We start from the raw sequence: 14,356 nt of genomic DNA on the forward strand, positions 1-14,356 counted from the left end.
CATTCCTAGACTGATCAGCTATGGACTAGATAATGGGTTCTGTGTCAGCCAGCTATTGCTGTGGAACCAGAAAAACAAAACAAAACAAAACAAAAACAAAACAAAAAACCCACAAAACACAAAGCCTTAGTGACATATAAATATTTCTCAAGAGTTCTGAGCACTTATTTCACTCATACATGTATGCATTGGTTAGAGGTCCACGACACATGTTGGGATCTGATCTGGACCTTTTCCTTATCTCTCACCTTCCTTTTACCAGTGGGCTAACTTGGGCACGTTCCTTCCATGGCAGTAATAGGGCATAAGATGTCACGCAGCAATACACAATGTCCCTTAAGGCCTAGTCTCAGAACTGGGATATTGTTGCTTCTGCCCACATTCCACTGTGCCCATATGGTTGGAGTTACAGGCTACCTCTGGTGGGAGGGACAACAAAATGTCATAGCAAAGGGCATGAAGGACTGAAGAACTGAAGTGAATAGTTCAATTTTTACCACAAGATCACATGGTCATATAGTCAAAAGCTATAAAGCTAATAAGAATGGCAAACCATCATTACAGACCCCCATAAAGGAAGTTTCAGGGATGATGATAGTCTAAGGCTTCTCAGAGATAGGCAAGGTAACAAGTTAAAGGGTGCTTTTGCAACACTTACAAGTATTCACTACCTAAATTTAAAATATGTCTCTGCTCTGGCTGGTGTTGCTCAGTGGGTTGAGTGCCAGCCTATGAACCAAAGATCACAAGTTTGATTCCCAATCAGGGCACATGTCTGGGGTTGTGGGCCAGGTCCCCAGCTGGGAGCATGCAAAAGGCAACTGGTTGATGTATCTCATATATTGATGTTTCTCTTTGTCTCCCTCTCTTTCTCCTTCCCTTCCCATTTCTCTAAAAATAAACAAATACAATCTTTAAAATATGTCTTCTAAAACACAAGAGAATGAAAAAAAACACAAAAACTCATGAGACAGAAAATTTAATGAAATGAGACATCAGAAACAACATGGAGCCCTGGCCAGTGTTGCTAGAGCATTGTCCTGCTCATGGAAAGGCTGCAGATTCAATTCTCCATCAGGGCGGTTTCTCTCTCACATCCCTCCCTGCTCACCCCTGGCCCTGAACCTTTACTATTTCTCTAAAAGCAATGAAGAAATGTCCTTGGGTGAGGATTAAAAAAGAAGCATGGAGCTCCTACCTGGAGCTACTGCACGGATCATGCTGGAGCAGATCCCAGCTACCCAGGATAATTACAGACATACAGCTCACCATCTTTGCCAACATGCTGGGAGTGTTGCTCTCCCTGCTCATCTTCTTTATCTATCACTACATGCTTGTGATTGTCAACAGTCCCAAGAAGCAGGAGTGGAAGTGGCAATTTCTCCACCCTAGGGTTCCAGGACATAGCCTGAGGCAAAATGGAGGGTGTGAGGGGCCTTCACATTTCACTTCATCCCTTCTACCCATCAAACATATAAAGCAACTACACCTAGATTTTTTCCCCCAAAAATTTATTTCCTCAGAGTCTTCCTTAACCTTTAGGAACAAGAAGCTGCCACCAAGTAGGGCCCTGTATAGGAGCTGCTTTCTTTTCTACTCCCTCCCCTAGATATAAAAAGATAGATTTTTAGTGGACCCCCCAAAATGGAAAATTTTTAAATGCATTAAACAATCCAACAGAAGAAAACAAAATATCAGTCATTACAATAACTGTTTGCCAATCAGAGACAGATAGTTGGAGGAAGTTCAAAGTGTATTTGTTCAGGTATCCTGTTTCACAAATGAGACAGAGTAGCAGCTCCTCTCTCTCATAAATAGTAAAAAATCCTCTAAGGTTCTGGTATTCATTTTGAGGGGTAAGCTTTCCCCATTTTCCATGTCTCTGTAATGATCTGAGTGGGCTGCTTGGACAGGCTACAGCAGAGGCCACTGGCTGGATACCACTCTCTGTGTGACACTGTCATTGCATGCCTTCTGAAGTCCTGCAGCACTTCCTGCCGCCCTCATCTCTTCTGTGGTACTACCACATCCGATGTGGGCCTTCACTCTCCTTCCGTGCTCCCAAGGCCCATATCTGAGCCTCATCTGTACAACTTGGAATCCCCGAAGTCCCCAGAGCAAGGCCTTGTGCACTGCAAGGGCTTAATGAATTAATCTGTATCAAAATAGACTCTATGTTGTAGTTGACAGAAACACAATTCAAACCAGTTCTCATAATCAAAACTTTCCAAGAGACTTAAGGCATAGCTGAATCTGCACATTCAGTTCATATCATCAAGACTTAGTGGCTTCCCATCCTTTGATTATTCTTTCTTCTGGATTGACTTCACTCTCCAACAGGCAATATGCTACCAGCAACTTAAGACTCACAACAAAAACAGAACTTCTTTGACCTCAGATTGCCAACAACAAGAACCAGAAAGTGACTCTTGGGGGAGGGGCTTGGATCACGTGGCCATCGCTGAGTCAAACACTATGGCCAAAGGATGGAATGCTCTATTAATCAGGCTTTACTAGAGAGCCCAGCCTGAGAGATAGGTGGTGGCTTCAACAGGAGCAGGGTTTGATAAACGAATATGGAGAAGAAATGAAAGAACAATGAATGTCCACTACTATCTTCTTAGTTCTTTCCAGGAAACCTCCATGTGGGACTAATAGAAATTATAACACCACTATACATCTGCTTAGTACATCCTAGTTTACAAGTACAATACTTCTCACATTGTCTTATTTAATTCTCACAACAAGCCCATGAGCCAAGTGCCCCACTATACCCTTAATATAGGTGTGGCAACTGAGACTTAGAGAACTTAGTGAGGACCTCAACAGCATATAAAAGATCCAGTCAGAAACAAAGGATACACTAATTGAAATAAAAAATCATTTATAGGGAAACAACAGTAGACTGGGTGAAGCTGAGAATCAAATCAATGATATGGAACATAAGGAAGCAAAAAACAACCAACCAGAACAACAAGAAATAAAAAGAATAATAAAAAAAAAAAACAAGGACAGTGTAAGCAGCCTCTGGGACAACTTCAAGCATTCCAACATTTGCATCATAAGGGTGCCAGAAGGAGAAGAGAAAGAGCAAGGAACTGGAAATCTATTTGAAAAAAATAATGAAAGAAAACTTCCCTAATTTTGGTGAAGGAAACAGACATGCAAGTCCAGCAAGTACAGAGAGTCCCAAACAAGATGGACGCAAAACGATCCACAAAAGACACATCATAATTAAAAGGCTAAAGGTTAAAGATAAAGAGAGGACCTTAAAAGCAGCAAGAGAAAAAGAGTTATTTACCTATAGGGGAGTTCCCATAAGACTGTCAGCTGACTTCTCAGAAGAAACTTTGCAGGCTAGAAAGGATTGGCAAGAGATATTCAAAGTCATGAGAAGCAGGGACCTACACCCAAGATTGTTCTACCCAGCAAAGCTATCATTTAGAATAGAAGGGCAGATGAAGAGCTTCCCAGACAAGGAAAAAACTAAAGGAGTTCATTATCATTAAACCATTATTATATAAACTGTTAAAAGGACTTATTTAAGAAAAAGAAGAAGATCGAAACTATGAACAATAAAATGGCAATAAATACCTATCTATCCACAACTGCATCTAAAAAAACAAACTAAGCAAACAAGAAGAACAGAGGCAGAATCATGGATATGGAGAGTGTTTTGATGGTTGCCAGATGGGAGGCAGGTGTAGGGGGAATGGGTGAAGAGATGAGGAGATTAAGAAGTACAAATAGGTAGTTACAGAATAACCACGGCGATGTAAAGTACAGGATAGGAAATGGAGTAGACAAAGAACTTATCTGCATGACCCATGGACATGAACAAAGGTGTGGGGATTGCCTGAGTGAATGGGGCTGCTGGGTAGAGGTGGGCAAAGGGGGAAAAACTGGGACAACTGTAATAGTATAATCAATAAAATAAAAAAAATTGTTTTAAGAAATTATGAGGCTTGATTAAGTCACAAAATAGGCAAGCAGCCACCAGATAGACCAAGGAGATGTATGTGCAGAAAAAAGAGGAAGAACACACTGACCCTAGCGACTTCCTCTGTGTCAAGCTCCCTGACCTCTACCACATCCTCCTCTTCCCCTCACGACAAACAGCCCCTCCACCTCCTTTTTGCCTGTGTCTCCTGCTTCTCCCCCTCATCATTGATCTTGCTAGTCTGGTTTCTGCCACACCCCTTTCCTGACCTTTGCTCCTTGCTCCAGGCTTGTTTGCCCGTCCACCTAGCCAGGGGCTCACTTTCACTCACTGCCTGTCACCATGTGCACAGGGAAGTGTGCCCGCTGTGTGGGACTCTCCCTCATCTCCCTATCCCTGATCTGCATCTTGTCCAACACCCTCCTGCTGGTGCCTAATGGGAAGACCACTTGGACCAACGTGGACAACCTCAGCTTGCAAGTCTGGCTCATGGCTGGCTTCATCGGCGGGGGACTAATGGTGAGAAGGGTAGCAAGGGAGCATAGGTCAGGGGACTGGGCACCACTCTAGGTGGTTCTAAACAGGAGGGAGAGGGACAGAGGGAAAAGAACAGCTGCCTGGGAAGGGGTGGTGTGGTGCAGTGGAGACCTGCGGTCCCCTAAATCTGCTCCCGAACACTGATCACTGTGTGGACATGCTGGAGGGGCCCCAGAGTCCTGAGCTGAATGTCTAAGGGGAACAGCAAGGAAGGCAGTCTCACTGCTCTAAGCAGCTTCCCTTATGGCAATGTCCTACCTGCCCCTCTCCATCCCCATGGCGGAGAAGATGCTGGGAACACCTCCCTACAAGGGTTGAGGAAAAAGGAACAGCTGATTGTGTGAGAAGTTATCACAGCAAGATAAGAATGAGCTTGGAGGGTGGGGTGTTTGCCAATGTCTGGAGCCAGGGAGCAGTCAGGGATCAGTCAATCTACTTCCCAGCTTGGTGTCACCCTTCGCAGCCTCCCTGTCTCTTCACTTTCAGCCCACATTTTTGGATGCTCCCCCCAGTGCTCAGAGCTAAGAATAAATTCAAACCTAGGTCAGAATGGTGGAAAAGGTGCTCCCACATTTTCCTGGAGACTAGAATCTATCAGGAAAAGTAGGAGACCTGGAAACACCAATTACCCAGACTTCCTAATTCCCACCCTCCAACTGCCTCTCCATTTAGAGAAACTTATGGAAGGCCAAGTTAATTTAACATCTTCATGGGATGAAGACAAAAGTTCTATCCAGCACGGTTCCACACTTTTCAGGAGAGCTGACTGATAAAATTCGATGAGAGAGGTCTCCCCTTCATCTCTTTCATAGGTCCTACCTCCTCTCCTTTATCCAACAATCTCCTTTTATCCTCTGGGATCTTTTCTCCTACCTCCCTCCCACATGGATTCATGGCTGTTGGACTGTACTCTATCCCTCTGACCTCAACTCTGCCTGAGATGTCACACTCATCCCAGGCCTACACACTCACACCATGCCTTTCTCCAGCATAAACCACCCCCACCTCTGTACAGTCTAACCAGCCTGCTTCAGAGGAGATCTCTGAGGATGTTCTCTCAGCATGTTCATTCCCAGCTGCCTTCCTCCCATCTCTTGAGGCTTTTCTCAAATCTATTCACATGGTTTGAGGTATGCCACAGGGACACAGACAAGGTTCCTGCTCTCCCTGAAGCTGGTGTTCCTGCTGGGGAGAGACACAATATCAAAGAAGCAAGAATGTCAGCCTCATTACATTAGGTACATTACATTACCCTGGCTGTTGTGTGCCTGTGCCTAAACCAGTGCCTTACACTTAAGAGGCACTTGAACAAAGTAAATAAATGATCAAGATGATTTCAGATGGAAGCAGGTATCATCAATAAAACAAAGCAGTGACCTGGCTGGGGAGCTCAGTTGATTAGAGCATCCTCCCAATACGCCAAGGTTGTGGGTTGGGTCCCTGGTCAGGGCACATACAAAAATCAACCAATGAATGTATAAATAAGTGGAACAACAAATCAATGTTTCTCTTTCTCTTTCTTTTTTTTAAGACTTTATTTATTTTTTAGAGAGGGAAAGGAGGGAGGGAGAGAGAGAGAGACAGAGAGAGACAGAGACAGAAACATCAATGTGCGGTTGCTGGGGGCTGTGGCCTGCAACCCAGGCATGTGCCCTGGCTGGGAATCGAACCTACGATGCTTTGGTTGGAAGCCCATGCTCAATCCACTGAGCTACGCCAGCCAGGGCCTCTTTCTCTTTTTTTCCTCTCTTTCTCTAAAAGCAATAAATAAAAAATAATTTTAAAAGTAGGGTATTTATTGAGATTAAGAGCTCCTAGGGCAAGGTTGGGGGCCACTTCTTACAGTATTCTCAAGGAAGGCCTCAATGAAGCAATGTCTGCACTGAGACTCCTCCCCTCAAAAAAGAATCAGCACTGCAGACAAGGTGACTGATCAATACAAAGCCTAAGGCGGGAGCAAGCTTGCACATCGGAAGATCACATAGGAGGTTAGTGCAGCTAAGGTTTAATGAGATGAGATCTTGGGTAGGTAGAGGCCAGAGGATGTACACTTTTGAAAGCCACAGGAGAAATGTGATTTTTTTAATAAGTACAACAGAAAACTATTGAAGGACTTGCTACTTTTCTTATTAACTTTTTAAACTTCTTTTTGAACTTTTATTTAAGTCATACAGACAAATGCCCAGATCCTTAGCATACAGCTCAATGAATTTTTACAAAGTGAACATACCCACATACTCAGTACTCAGATCAAGATACAGGTCATTACCAGAATCCCAGATGTGCCTGCCTCCCACCATACACCACCTGCCACTGACAAGAGTCCCAACTCTCCTGGTTTCTACCCCATAGATTAGGATTGCCTGTTTGGTACTTTATATAAATGGAATCACACAGTACAGACATGTTTGTGTCTGGCTTCTTGAGCTCAACATTATATTTGTGAGGTTCATTTGTATTATTACATGTAGTCCATTGTATGAATATACTACAATTTAAACACTCTACTGTTGATGGACATTTGGATAGTTCCCAACTTGGTTTTATTACAAATAATGCTGCTATAAATATTTCTATAATTGTCCATAGGTGAATAAATGTTTGCATTTCTCTTGGGTGTATGCTGGTTCTTAAGGTGTGCAAATATTCAGTGCTACTAGATATTACCAGAGTTTCCTGAAGCTCTCATACTAAATCCATTTCCATTACCAAAGTATGAGAGTTCCAAATGCTCAATACCCCACTGGATTTAAAAAGATCCCTCCAGTAGCTATGTGGGGAATGGATAGTAGGTAGTCAACAGTGCATTCAGAAAGATCAGATGGAGGGCACTTCAGTTGTCCAGGAGAAATGATAATGGCTTGAACTAGGCCAGTGACCATAGAGGTGGAGAAGAGTAAGCAGAGTTGAGCTATAAACTCAATGTTTCCTCCTGCATTTACAATTACCCATCTCCTTTCATTGGTGGGCCTATAGAGTGGGAAACAGAAGCTCAGATAACAAAAAGAAAAAAACACTTTGACCTAAAAAATAAAAACCTGAAATAGGTAGTTCATTCAAAATTGGTAAATCCAAAGAGCAGTCTAGGTGTCTTTGGATCTAGGAACTTCCCAGTAAGTGAGCTAACCAGAGAGGCAAAGCCAGAGGGTGAGAAGTTGCCCCAGACCTGCCATGAGACATGGAGGAGGGGAGAATATCTGGTGAAAAGTCCATTCAACTCTGCAGGTGTTTCTGTGAGACTGCCGTGGGTGATATAACCGAACTAAAACTTTCAGCCCCTTCCCTGGAGAAAAACAAAATGCTGCTTTGTGTGTTGTGAATCAGACAAAGTACACAGGGAGGCAAAGATCAAGACAGCTGTGGAATTCCAGAGATGGGAAGTAGGCAAAGAACCTGGCACGGTGCAACAAAGATAAGACTGGAGCCAAGGTGAGGAGCCTCGAATGCCTTGCCAGAGTTGAGTTTTGATGGGCTACTCTTTGAGGAGACTCTAAAGGATGTGAGCATACAAAAGACTATTTGAAAGTTAAATTTAAGCCCTGGCTGGTGTAGCTCAGTGGATTGAGCGCAGGCTGCGAACAAAAGTGTCGCAGGTTCAATTCCCAGTCAGGACACATGCCTGGGTTGCAGGCCACAGCCCCCGGCAACCGCACATTGATGTTTCTCTCTCGCTCGCTTTCTCTTGCTCTCTCTCTCTCTTTCTCCCTCCCTTCCCTCTCTAAAAATGGATGAATAAAATCTTTAAAAAAAAAGTTAAATTCAATCTGGGTGGTGGCATGGATGGAGGATGGAGTATAGGGTGGCCTGGGGCAAGAGATACTACAGGAATGTAGTAGGGAGTCTGAAAACATTATTGTTGTGGGAGGTGACTAGGGATTGACTGCAAAAGAAAAAGAAAGAACTGACAGATTCAAGAGCCATTGAAGAAAAAGTCGAGAGGACTTGAGGTCTGGCTGGGTGTAGAGGATTCAAGTTTCCCAGGCTGGGTGAATATGCAGGAGGATATCTCCACTGATGGAGACCAGAAAGTCAAAGGGAGATGATTTGGGGAAATAAATTGTGAGGACAATATGAGGCTGGCTGAATTTGAGCTAAAACCAAGACAGTGAAGTGACATATCCTTCGGGCAGTTAGATTTGAATCTGGAGGCATGACTTAGGAGATGGCTATTGGCAGAGGGAGAAGCTGATGCCCTGGAGAGGATGGCTCTGTGAGGAAGGCCACAGGGAGAAAGAAAGGCAAAAAGGACCAGGACTGTGTCTTGGGGATTCTCACATTTCCCATCAGAGCCTCCACCAACATGCTCCTCCACCTTCCACCGTGATCCCAGACATTCCAACACCATTATTCCTTCCTGCTGATGAGGGAACAGCTATTGAGCATTAACTCTGAGTTAGTCTTGACATCAAGTCGACCTGTTATTTCATTAAATCATGGGATCAGCCCTGGGATGTGGGTCATGCAGACCCATTTTACAGAAGACAAAATAGACCCTGAGAGATGGATCAATTCATGGAGTGTGCAGTGCCCAGGAGTTGACATTAAACCCAGGCCTCCTGATTCCCATTCAGCTGGGCACCTAACATGTATGAAGATTTATTGGGAATGCAATGATATTGGGCCCTACCCTCCTGGAGGCTACAATCCTGTCAGAGATAAGTAGGCACATAAATTTTGATTAATTGAGAAAGGGCTCCAGGAGACATACAGATAAGGTCTTCCTACAGTCCAAAGGGCAGAGGACCTCACAGGCAGGTTCCAGGAGGAGGTAAGCACTGAGGCAACTAAGGTCTTGAGAATCTGGAGGAACTGCCCATCACACTGACCCTTGTTCCACAGGTACTGTGTCCGGGAATTGCAGCCGTTCGGGCGGGGGGCAAGGGCTGCTGCGGTGCGGGCTGCTGTGGAAATCGCTGCAGGGTAAGATCCAAATTAACGTGGCATTCGGGAATGGTCTTTGAACAGGTCTATGGTTTAGAGCCAGCCTAAAGCCACGGCTCCTTCTTTCCAGCTAAAGTAGCTCCTCTGCAGAATCCTAGGATCTACTTCTGCCCCTCCTCCCCCCCACCCCCCCACGTCCTGCCCCGCCAATCTCAGGCCTCAATGGGCCTGACCAGAGGGGACTACAACCCCATGAACCTCTGCAGCCTCTGGCTCTCAGGGTTATCCTAACTCCAAGCTTTGGGTTTTGACGGGGAGTGTGTCTTAGCGTGACTAGAGAAGAGTGGTAGTGTGTGGGAAGAGGGGAAGAGCTAGGCGCGGCCGGCCGGCCGGCCCACGGAAGGGAAATAGCGACCCTACTCGCTTCTCCTTCCACTCTGTGTCCAGATGCTGCGCTCGGTCTTCTGCTCGGCGCTCGGGGTGCTTGGTGCCATCTACTGTCTCTCAGTATCGGGAGCCGGGCTCCGAATTGGGCCCAAATGCTCAATGGACGGCAAGAAATGGGACTACCCCTTCCAGGACACCTCGTAAGGCTCGGCTAGTTTTCACCCCTCCCCACCCCATTCTGTGCCTCTCGGGATGTGGACCGGGAAACCTGGGCAGGACTCGCCTTCGCCTTAGAGAGATCTTCCTCCATGTGGGCCAAATGAGCCGGTTGCAAATCCCCCTTGGCGCATGCTCCAGATGGGCAACAGGGAGGGGGGCTCTCCGTGGTGACCTCCATCTCTCACGTGACCTTGTGTGGTCCACAGAGGCTCTTACTTGCTCAACCGTACCCAGTGGAGTTTGTGCAAGGAACCGCCTAATGTGGTCACCTGGAATGTGACGCTCTTCTCGCTGCTGGTGGCTGCCTCAAGCCTGGAGCTCCTGCTGTGTGGGATGCAGGTGGTGAACGCGACCATTGGTGTCTTCTGTGGCGACTGCAGGAAGAAGGAGGTGGGACGGAGTGCGGAGGAGTTTTAGAGGGAATCTACTTGCTCCCTGGCTGCATTCTCACGTTCCCTTTTCCACAGGGCGCCCCTCGCTGAGGCTCCACTGACCCCTCTGCTCACTGATGGATGCCCACCTGGACGCCCCTGCCCTGGAATAAACTATTTTGAGCTCTCTTGAGCGTCTCAGATTGTGCCCTATAGGAGCACCCCAAGGCCTCCGGACACGCTGGGGCTTGGGGCTCTCTTGTGTGGGACCCCTGCACCCTACTTACTTTCTTAGTAAATAGTTATTGAGCTATTAGTGTGCCCTGGAAATAAAAAATTACTAAGACAGGCAACTTCTGTGTTTTCAAATACTTTAATATTCCAGGGTGGAAAATGGACAATTTTAAGAGGCAAAAGATCAACTGGTGATAAACAGTTTTTTAACACACGTTGATAATGGGGTAGATATTGACTGGTGGAGGGTCTTTTTTAAGTAAGTTAAATCTGGGAAAGTGAAATTGGAGCTGGCATCTGGTGATGGACTAACCATCTGCATCGCTGAGGGATTCCAGGCAGAGAGAACAGCAAGGACAAAGGTCCTAAACAGGAATCAGTATCTAGAAAAGCCAGTGTTTGAGTTTTGTACTGGGGGCAGGTGAAGGGGCAACTATGGAAAAGATATATAACCAATTAAGCTGTAGGAAAAGGAAGCCTGAAGGTGTTGTAACATGTCACCTCTTAATTTTTTAGAAGTTCTTTAATCTGACCGAGGTCACTGGTGGTTCGGAAGAGAAACAACCTAGGCGTTTAATGGGGATGGGGTGACTGCAAATGCCCTCAGAAAGCCAGGGACATCCTTAACTTGTAAGCAAAATTGTGTTTAAGAGCGTTTTTCTGGACTGTTTCCGTAACTTTCAGTGGCCTGCTGTGGACTCCTGAGTGGAAACCTGAATTTCAGCCTGGCCCAAGCTAGGTTAGGAGAAAGACTAGGAGACACAGTTTCCTACCCCTAAAATGAGTGAGACCAAAGCCAGGACAGAGAAGCTTTAGTCACGGGTGGTGGGATAAGCCAGAAGTGGGCCAGGGAGAAGGCAGCGAAGGTGTCCACCACAACAGCAGGAAAAACACATGTCGTTGACCGCAGTGTCATTGCAGAGGCCTCTAGGCAGCTCAATCTTTTTTTTTTTTTTAACTGGAACATTATTTTAAAGGTTTTATTTATTTATTTTTAGAGAAGGAAAAGAGGAGAAAGAGAGAGAGAGAGAAACATCAATGTGCGGTTGCTGGGGGCTGGGGCCTGCAACCCAGGCATGTGCCCTGACTGGGAATCGAACCTGGGACACTTTGGTTTGCAGCCCACACTCAATCCACTGAGCTACACCAGCCAGGGGCAGCTCAATCTTGATCTGCAAGCCACATACGCCTTCTGGACGTGGCTCACTCGTTTCCAAAGTCTCCCCAGGCCAGACCAGGCCCTTCCAGCTCTGCACCATCTGAGCAGTGGAAATGTGCATTGTTTGCAACCATGTTGTCCCCAGGGTCGTGGGAGCCTCCACAAGAAAGGAGAAAACCACGAGGAAGTGCCCTTTGGGACACCACGGGCGGCCTGCTCCATGCACCCCACCTATGAAGGAAAGGGATACTCTTTGGCTCTGCGGGTGCCCCTTACCTTCCTCCCTCCCGACCCAGCCAGGTGTTACACAACCCCGGTGGGTTGGGTCTAATAACCTGACACCCACCGAGATGCAGATGGGAGGTCTACCATCTACTCCCAGGTCTAAAGGGTCCCACAGCTCTGGAGGAAACTGCCAGCTGGGAGGGGGGTGTTTGTAACAGAGGATAAAGGCACACCCCCACCCCAGGGGATCAGTGGTCCCTGCCCGCCCCCCTTCCAGACTGGGACTCCACTGATGAGTGTTGCTTTGCATTCCCACGGGTGCAGTGGTGCAGCCTGATCCCATTCATTGCTGTACAGTTGCCAGGAATTCTTTGTGGGGTGGGGGTGCCCCACCTGGGGAGGGAGAAGAGGGTAAAGACGAGTCAGAAGACTACCAAATTATTTAATTTTTTTATAAATAAACATTGAATCCATTACTTTTCATTTATAACTGAATGAAATTAGTTGGTATTTTAAAAATTAACTTGGTGAGCCCTGGCAGGTCAGCTGAATTGATTAGTCTTCCCAATATGCCAAGGCTGCAGGCTGATCCCCTGTCTGGGCACATTCAAGAAGCAACCAATGAATGTATAGTAAGTGGAAGGACAAATCAATGTCTCCCTCTCTTAGTCTTCCCTTCCCTCCCTCTCTCTCCATCTCTCTCCCTCCTTTCCTCTCTCTGTCCCTCCCCTCCTCCGTCTCTTTCTCTTTCTCCCCCTCCCTTCTTTCCTCTCCCTTGTTCCCTTTTTCTCTCTGTTTAAAATTAGTAAATAAAAACAAAATAAACTTGGGAGGCCAAAGCCTTTAGCTTGTGGAACTGTATGCCTTTCATAAACATATTTAAAATATTAAATAACTCATTTAAGAATGGACCCTGGCTGGTGTGGCTCAGTGGATTGAGCACTGCCCTGCAAACCAAAGGGTCCCAGTTGATTCCCAGTCAGAACACATGCCTAGGTTGCAGGTTAGGACCCCAGTGGGGGGTTCATGAAAAGCAACCATACACTGCTGTTTCTCTCCCTCTCTTTCTCCATCCCTTCCCCTTTGTCTAAAAATAAATAAATAACTTTTTTAAAAAGAAGAAGAAGAGGAGGAGGAGGAAGAGGAAGAAGAAGAAGAGGAAGAAGAAGAAGAAAATGACCACTCTCTTCTCTTAAGTCTTGTGCATCTCTGCCTTCTGGAGACCTAGGTCTGAGCCCTCATCTTGATCAAGAACCTGCTGGTGAGGAATCCATCAGGACACATCTCATGCCAGGCCCAGTTGCCCCCCACCTAGGGCCCCTGTTGGTCACTTAGATGACTTTAGTGTACCTGCTGGAACTGTCTGCTTGGTCATGTCTGCAGCATGTCACCCACAGCAGCAGCAGCTTGGCTCCTGCGCCTGATTCTATGCTGCAGCCTCTGTCAGCTGTGGCCCCTTACACAAGTTTATAGCACCTCTGCCCCTACAAGGGTTCCGACTGCAGAAGAGCCACTAGGATTAAGTGACACCAAAAACGAAGCTGCTCCCAGAACCCAAAGGACCCGGCTCTCTACTCAGGGAGATGTAGGCTCCTGGCACCAGAGGAAGAGGGGCACCAGGGGCTGACAGGTTAGAATACCACCATCTACTGAACATTTACTTATGGGCCACAAATTGTGACTAGTGTTGTGCAATCCTGTTCTATTAAATCCTCACAATTTTAGGAGGTGGGAATTACCCTTGCTATTTTGCAGATTTGGGAACTGGGGCTTGGCAAGCAATTTATCTAAGGTCACAGTCAGCAAGCTGGGAAACATCGCAACACTGGGAAATGGGGAGCCCAAGGCTAGGGATGGAAGTGGAGGCTCCAGAATTCCAATGGACAAGATTGATCTGAGGCAAACTCAGGGGCCTCCAAGGTGTGAGGGAGCATCAGAGTGAGACAGGGCAAGAATCCGTGAGCTGTGGGAGCCAAAGCCTTCTTAGCAATTGGGGTCTTGACTCCTTGAGAATCTGGGATACTCCTCATCCCAGAAAATATGCACAGAGCCAGGAACAATTCTAAGAAGTTTAGGTACAGGTTACTAAGAACAGGAGATGGTTTTTTTTTATTGCATCTTGCTTGCATCATTTCCCTGAATGTGTTTCCCCCTATGGCCATGAGGTAGACTTCTAATTTGCAAAAACCAAAACCAAACAAAAAAGTTGGTTCAAATTTGTCATGGGGAGCACCATCCCTGATTTGCCTGCCCCTCATACACATTCCTTTGTTTATTCAACATATATTTACTTAACAATAATGTGTTTATGCCTAGGTGATATTCTAAGTGCTGTGAACAGAGCTGCAACCAAGAAAAACAAGGCCCCTGTCATCAGAGTTCACGATCCAGGGGGATCAAACT

The 14,356-nt window shown here is 46.2% G+C and overlaps 3 protein-coding genes across 3 annotated transcripts in view; 2 read left to right on the plus strand and 1 right to left on the minus strand.

The window, feature by feature from the left end:
- Positions 1 to 9,386, plus strand: part of ZMYND15 (zinc finger MYND-type containing 15) — a 41,166-nt gene extending 31,780 nt beyond the window's left edge. Inside the window, exon 15 of the mRNA XM_036033166.1 lies at positions 9,317 to 9,386. The gene's annotated coding sequence lies outside the window, so the exon portion shown is untranslated. The remainder of the gene's footprint in view (positions 1 to 9,316) is intronic.
- TM4SF5 (transmembrane 4 L six family member 5) lies at positions 4,097 to 10,776 on the plus strand. Its single transcript, XM_028534550.2, has 5 exons — positions 4,097 to 4,459; positions 9,317 to 9,397; positions 9,806 to 9,945; positions 10,171 to 10,354; positions 10,432 to 10,776. The coding sequence occupies exons 1-5, from the start codon at positions 4,283 to 4,285 to the stop codon at positions 10,444 to 10,446; spliced, it is 597 nt and encodes a 198-aa protein (XP_028390351.2). The 5' UTR covers positions 4,097 to 4,282; the 3' UTR covers positions 10,447 to 10,776.
- Positions 10,777 to 11,107: 331 nt separating this feature from the next.
- VMO1 (vitelline membrane outer layer 1 homolog) lies at positions 11,108 to 13,771 on the minus strand. Its single transcript, XM_036034511.1, is given in 9 exon segments — positions 11,108 to 11,134; positions 11,715 to 11,778; positions 11,780 to 11,876; positions 11,879 to 11,936; positions 11,938 to 11,962; positions 12,227 to 12,337; positions 13,194 to 13,258; positions 13,261 to 13,409; positions 13,693 to 13,771. Coding segments are annotated over 9 exon segments (675 nt in total).
- Positions 13,772 to 14,356: the final 585 nt, after the last annotated feature.

Source organism: Phyllostomus discolor, chromosome 8, assembly GCF_004126475.2.
Source record: "Phyllostomus discolor isolate MPI-MPIP mPhyDis1 chromosome 8, mPhyDis1.pri.v3, whole genome shotgun sequence".
Taxonomy (NCBI): Eukaryota; Metazoa; Chordata; class Mammalia; order Chiroptera; family Phyllostomidae; genus Phyllostomus; species Phyllostomus discolor.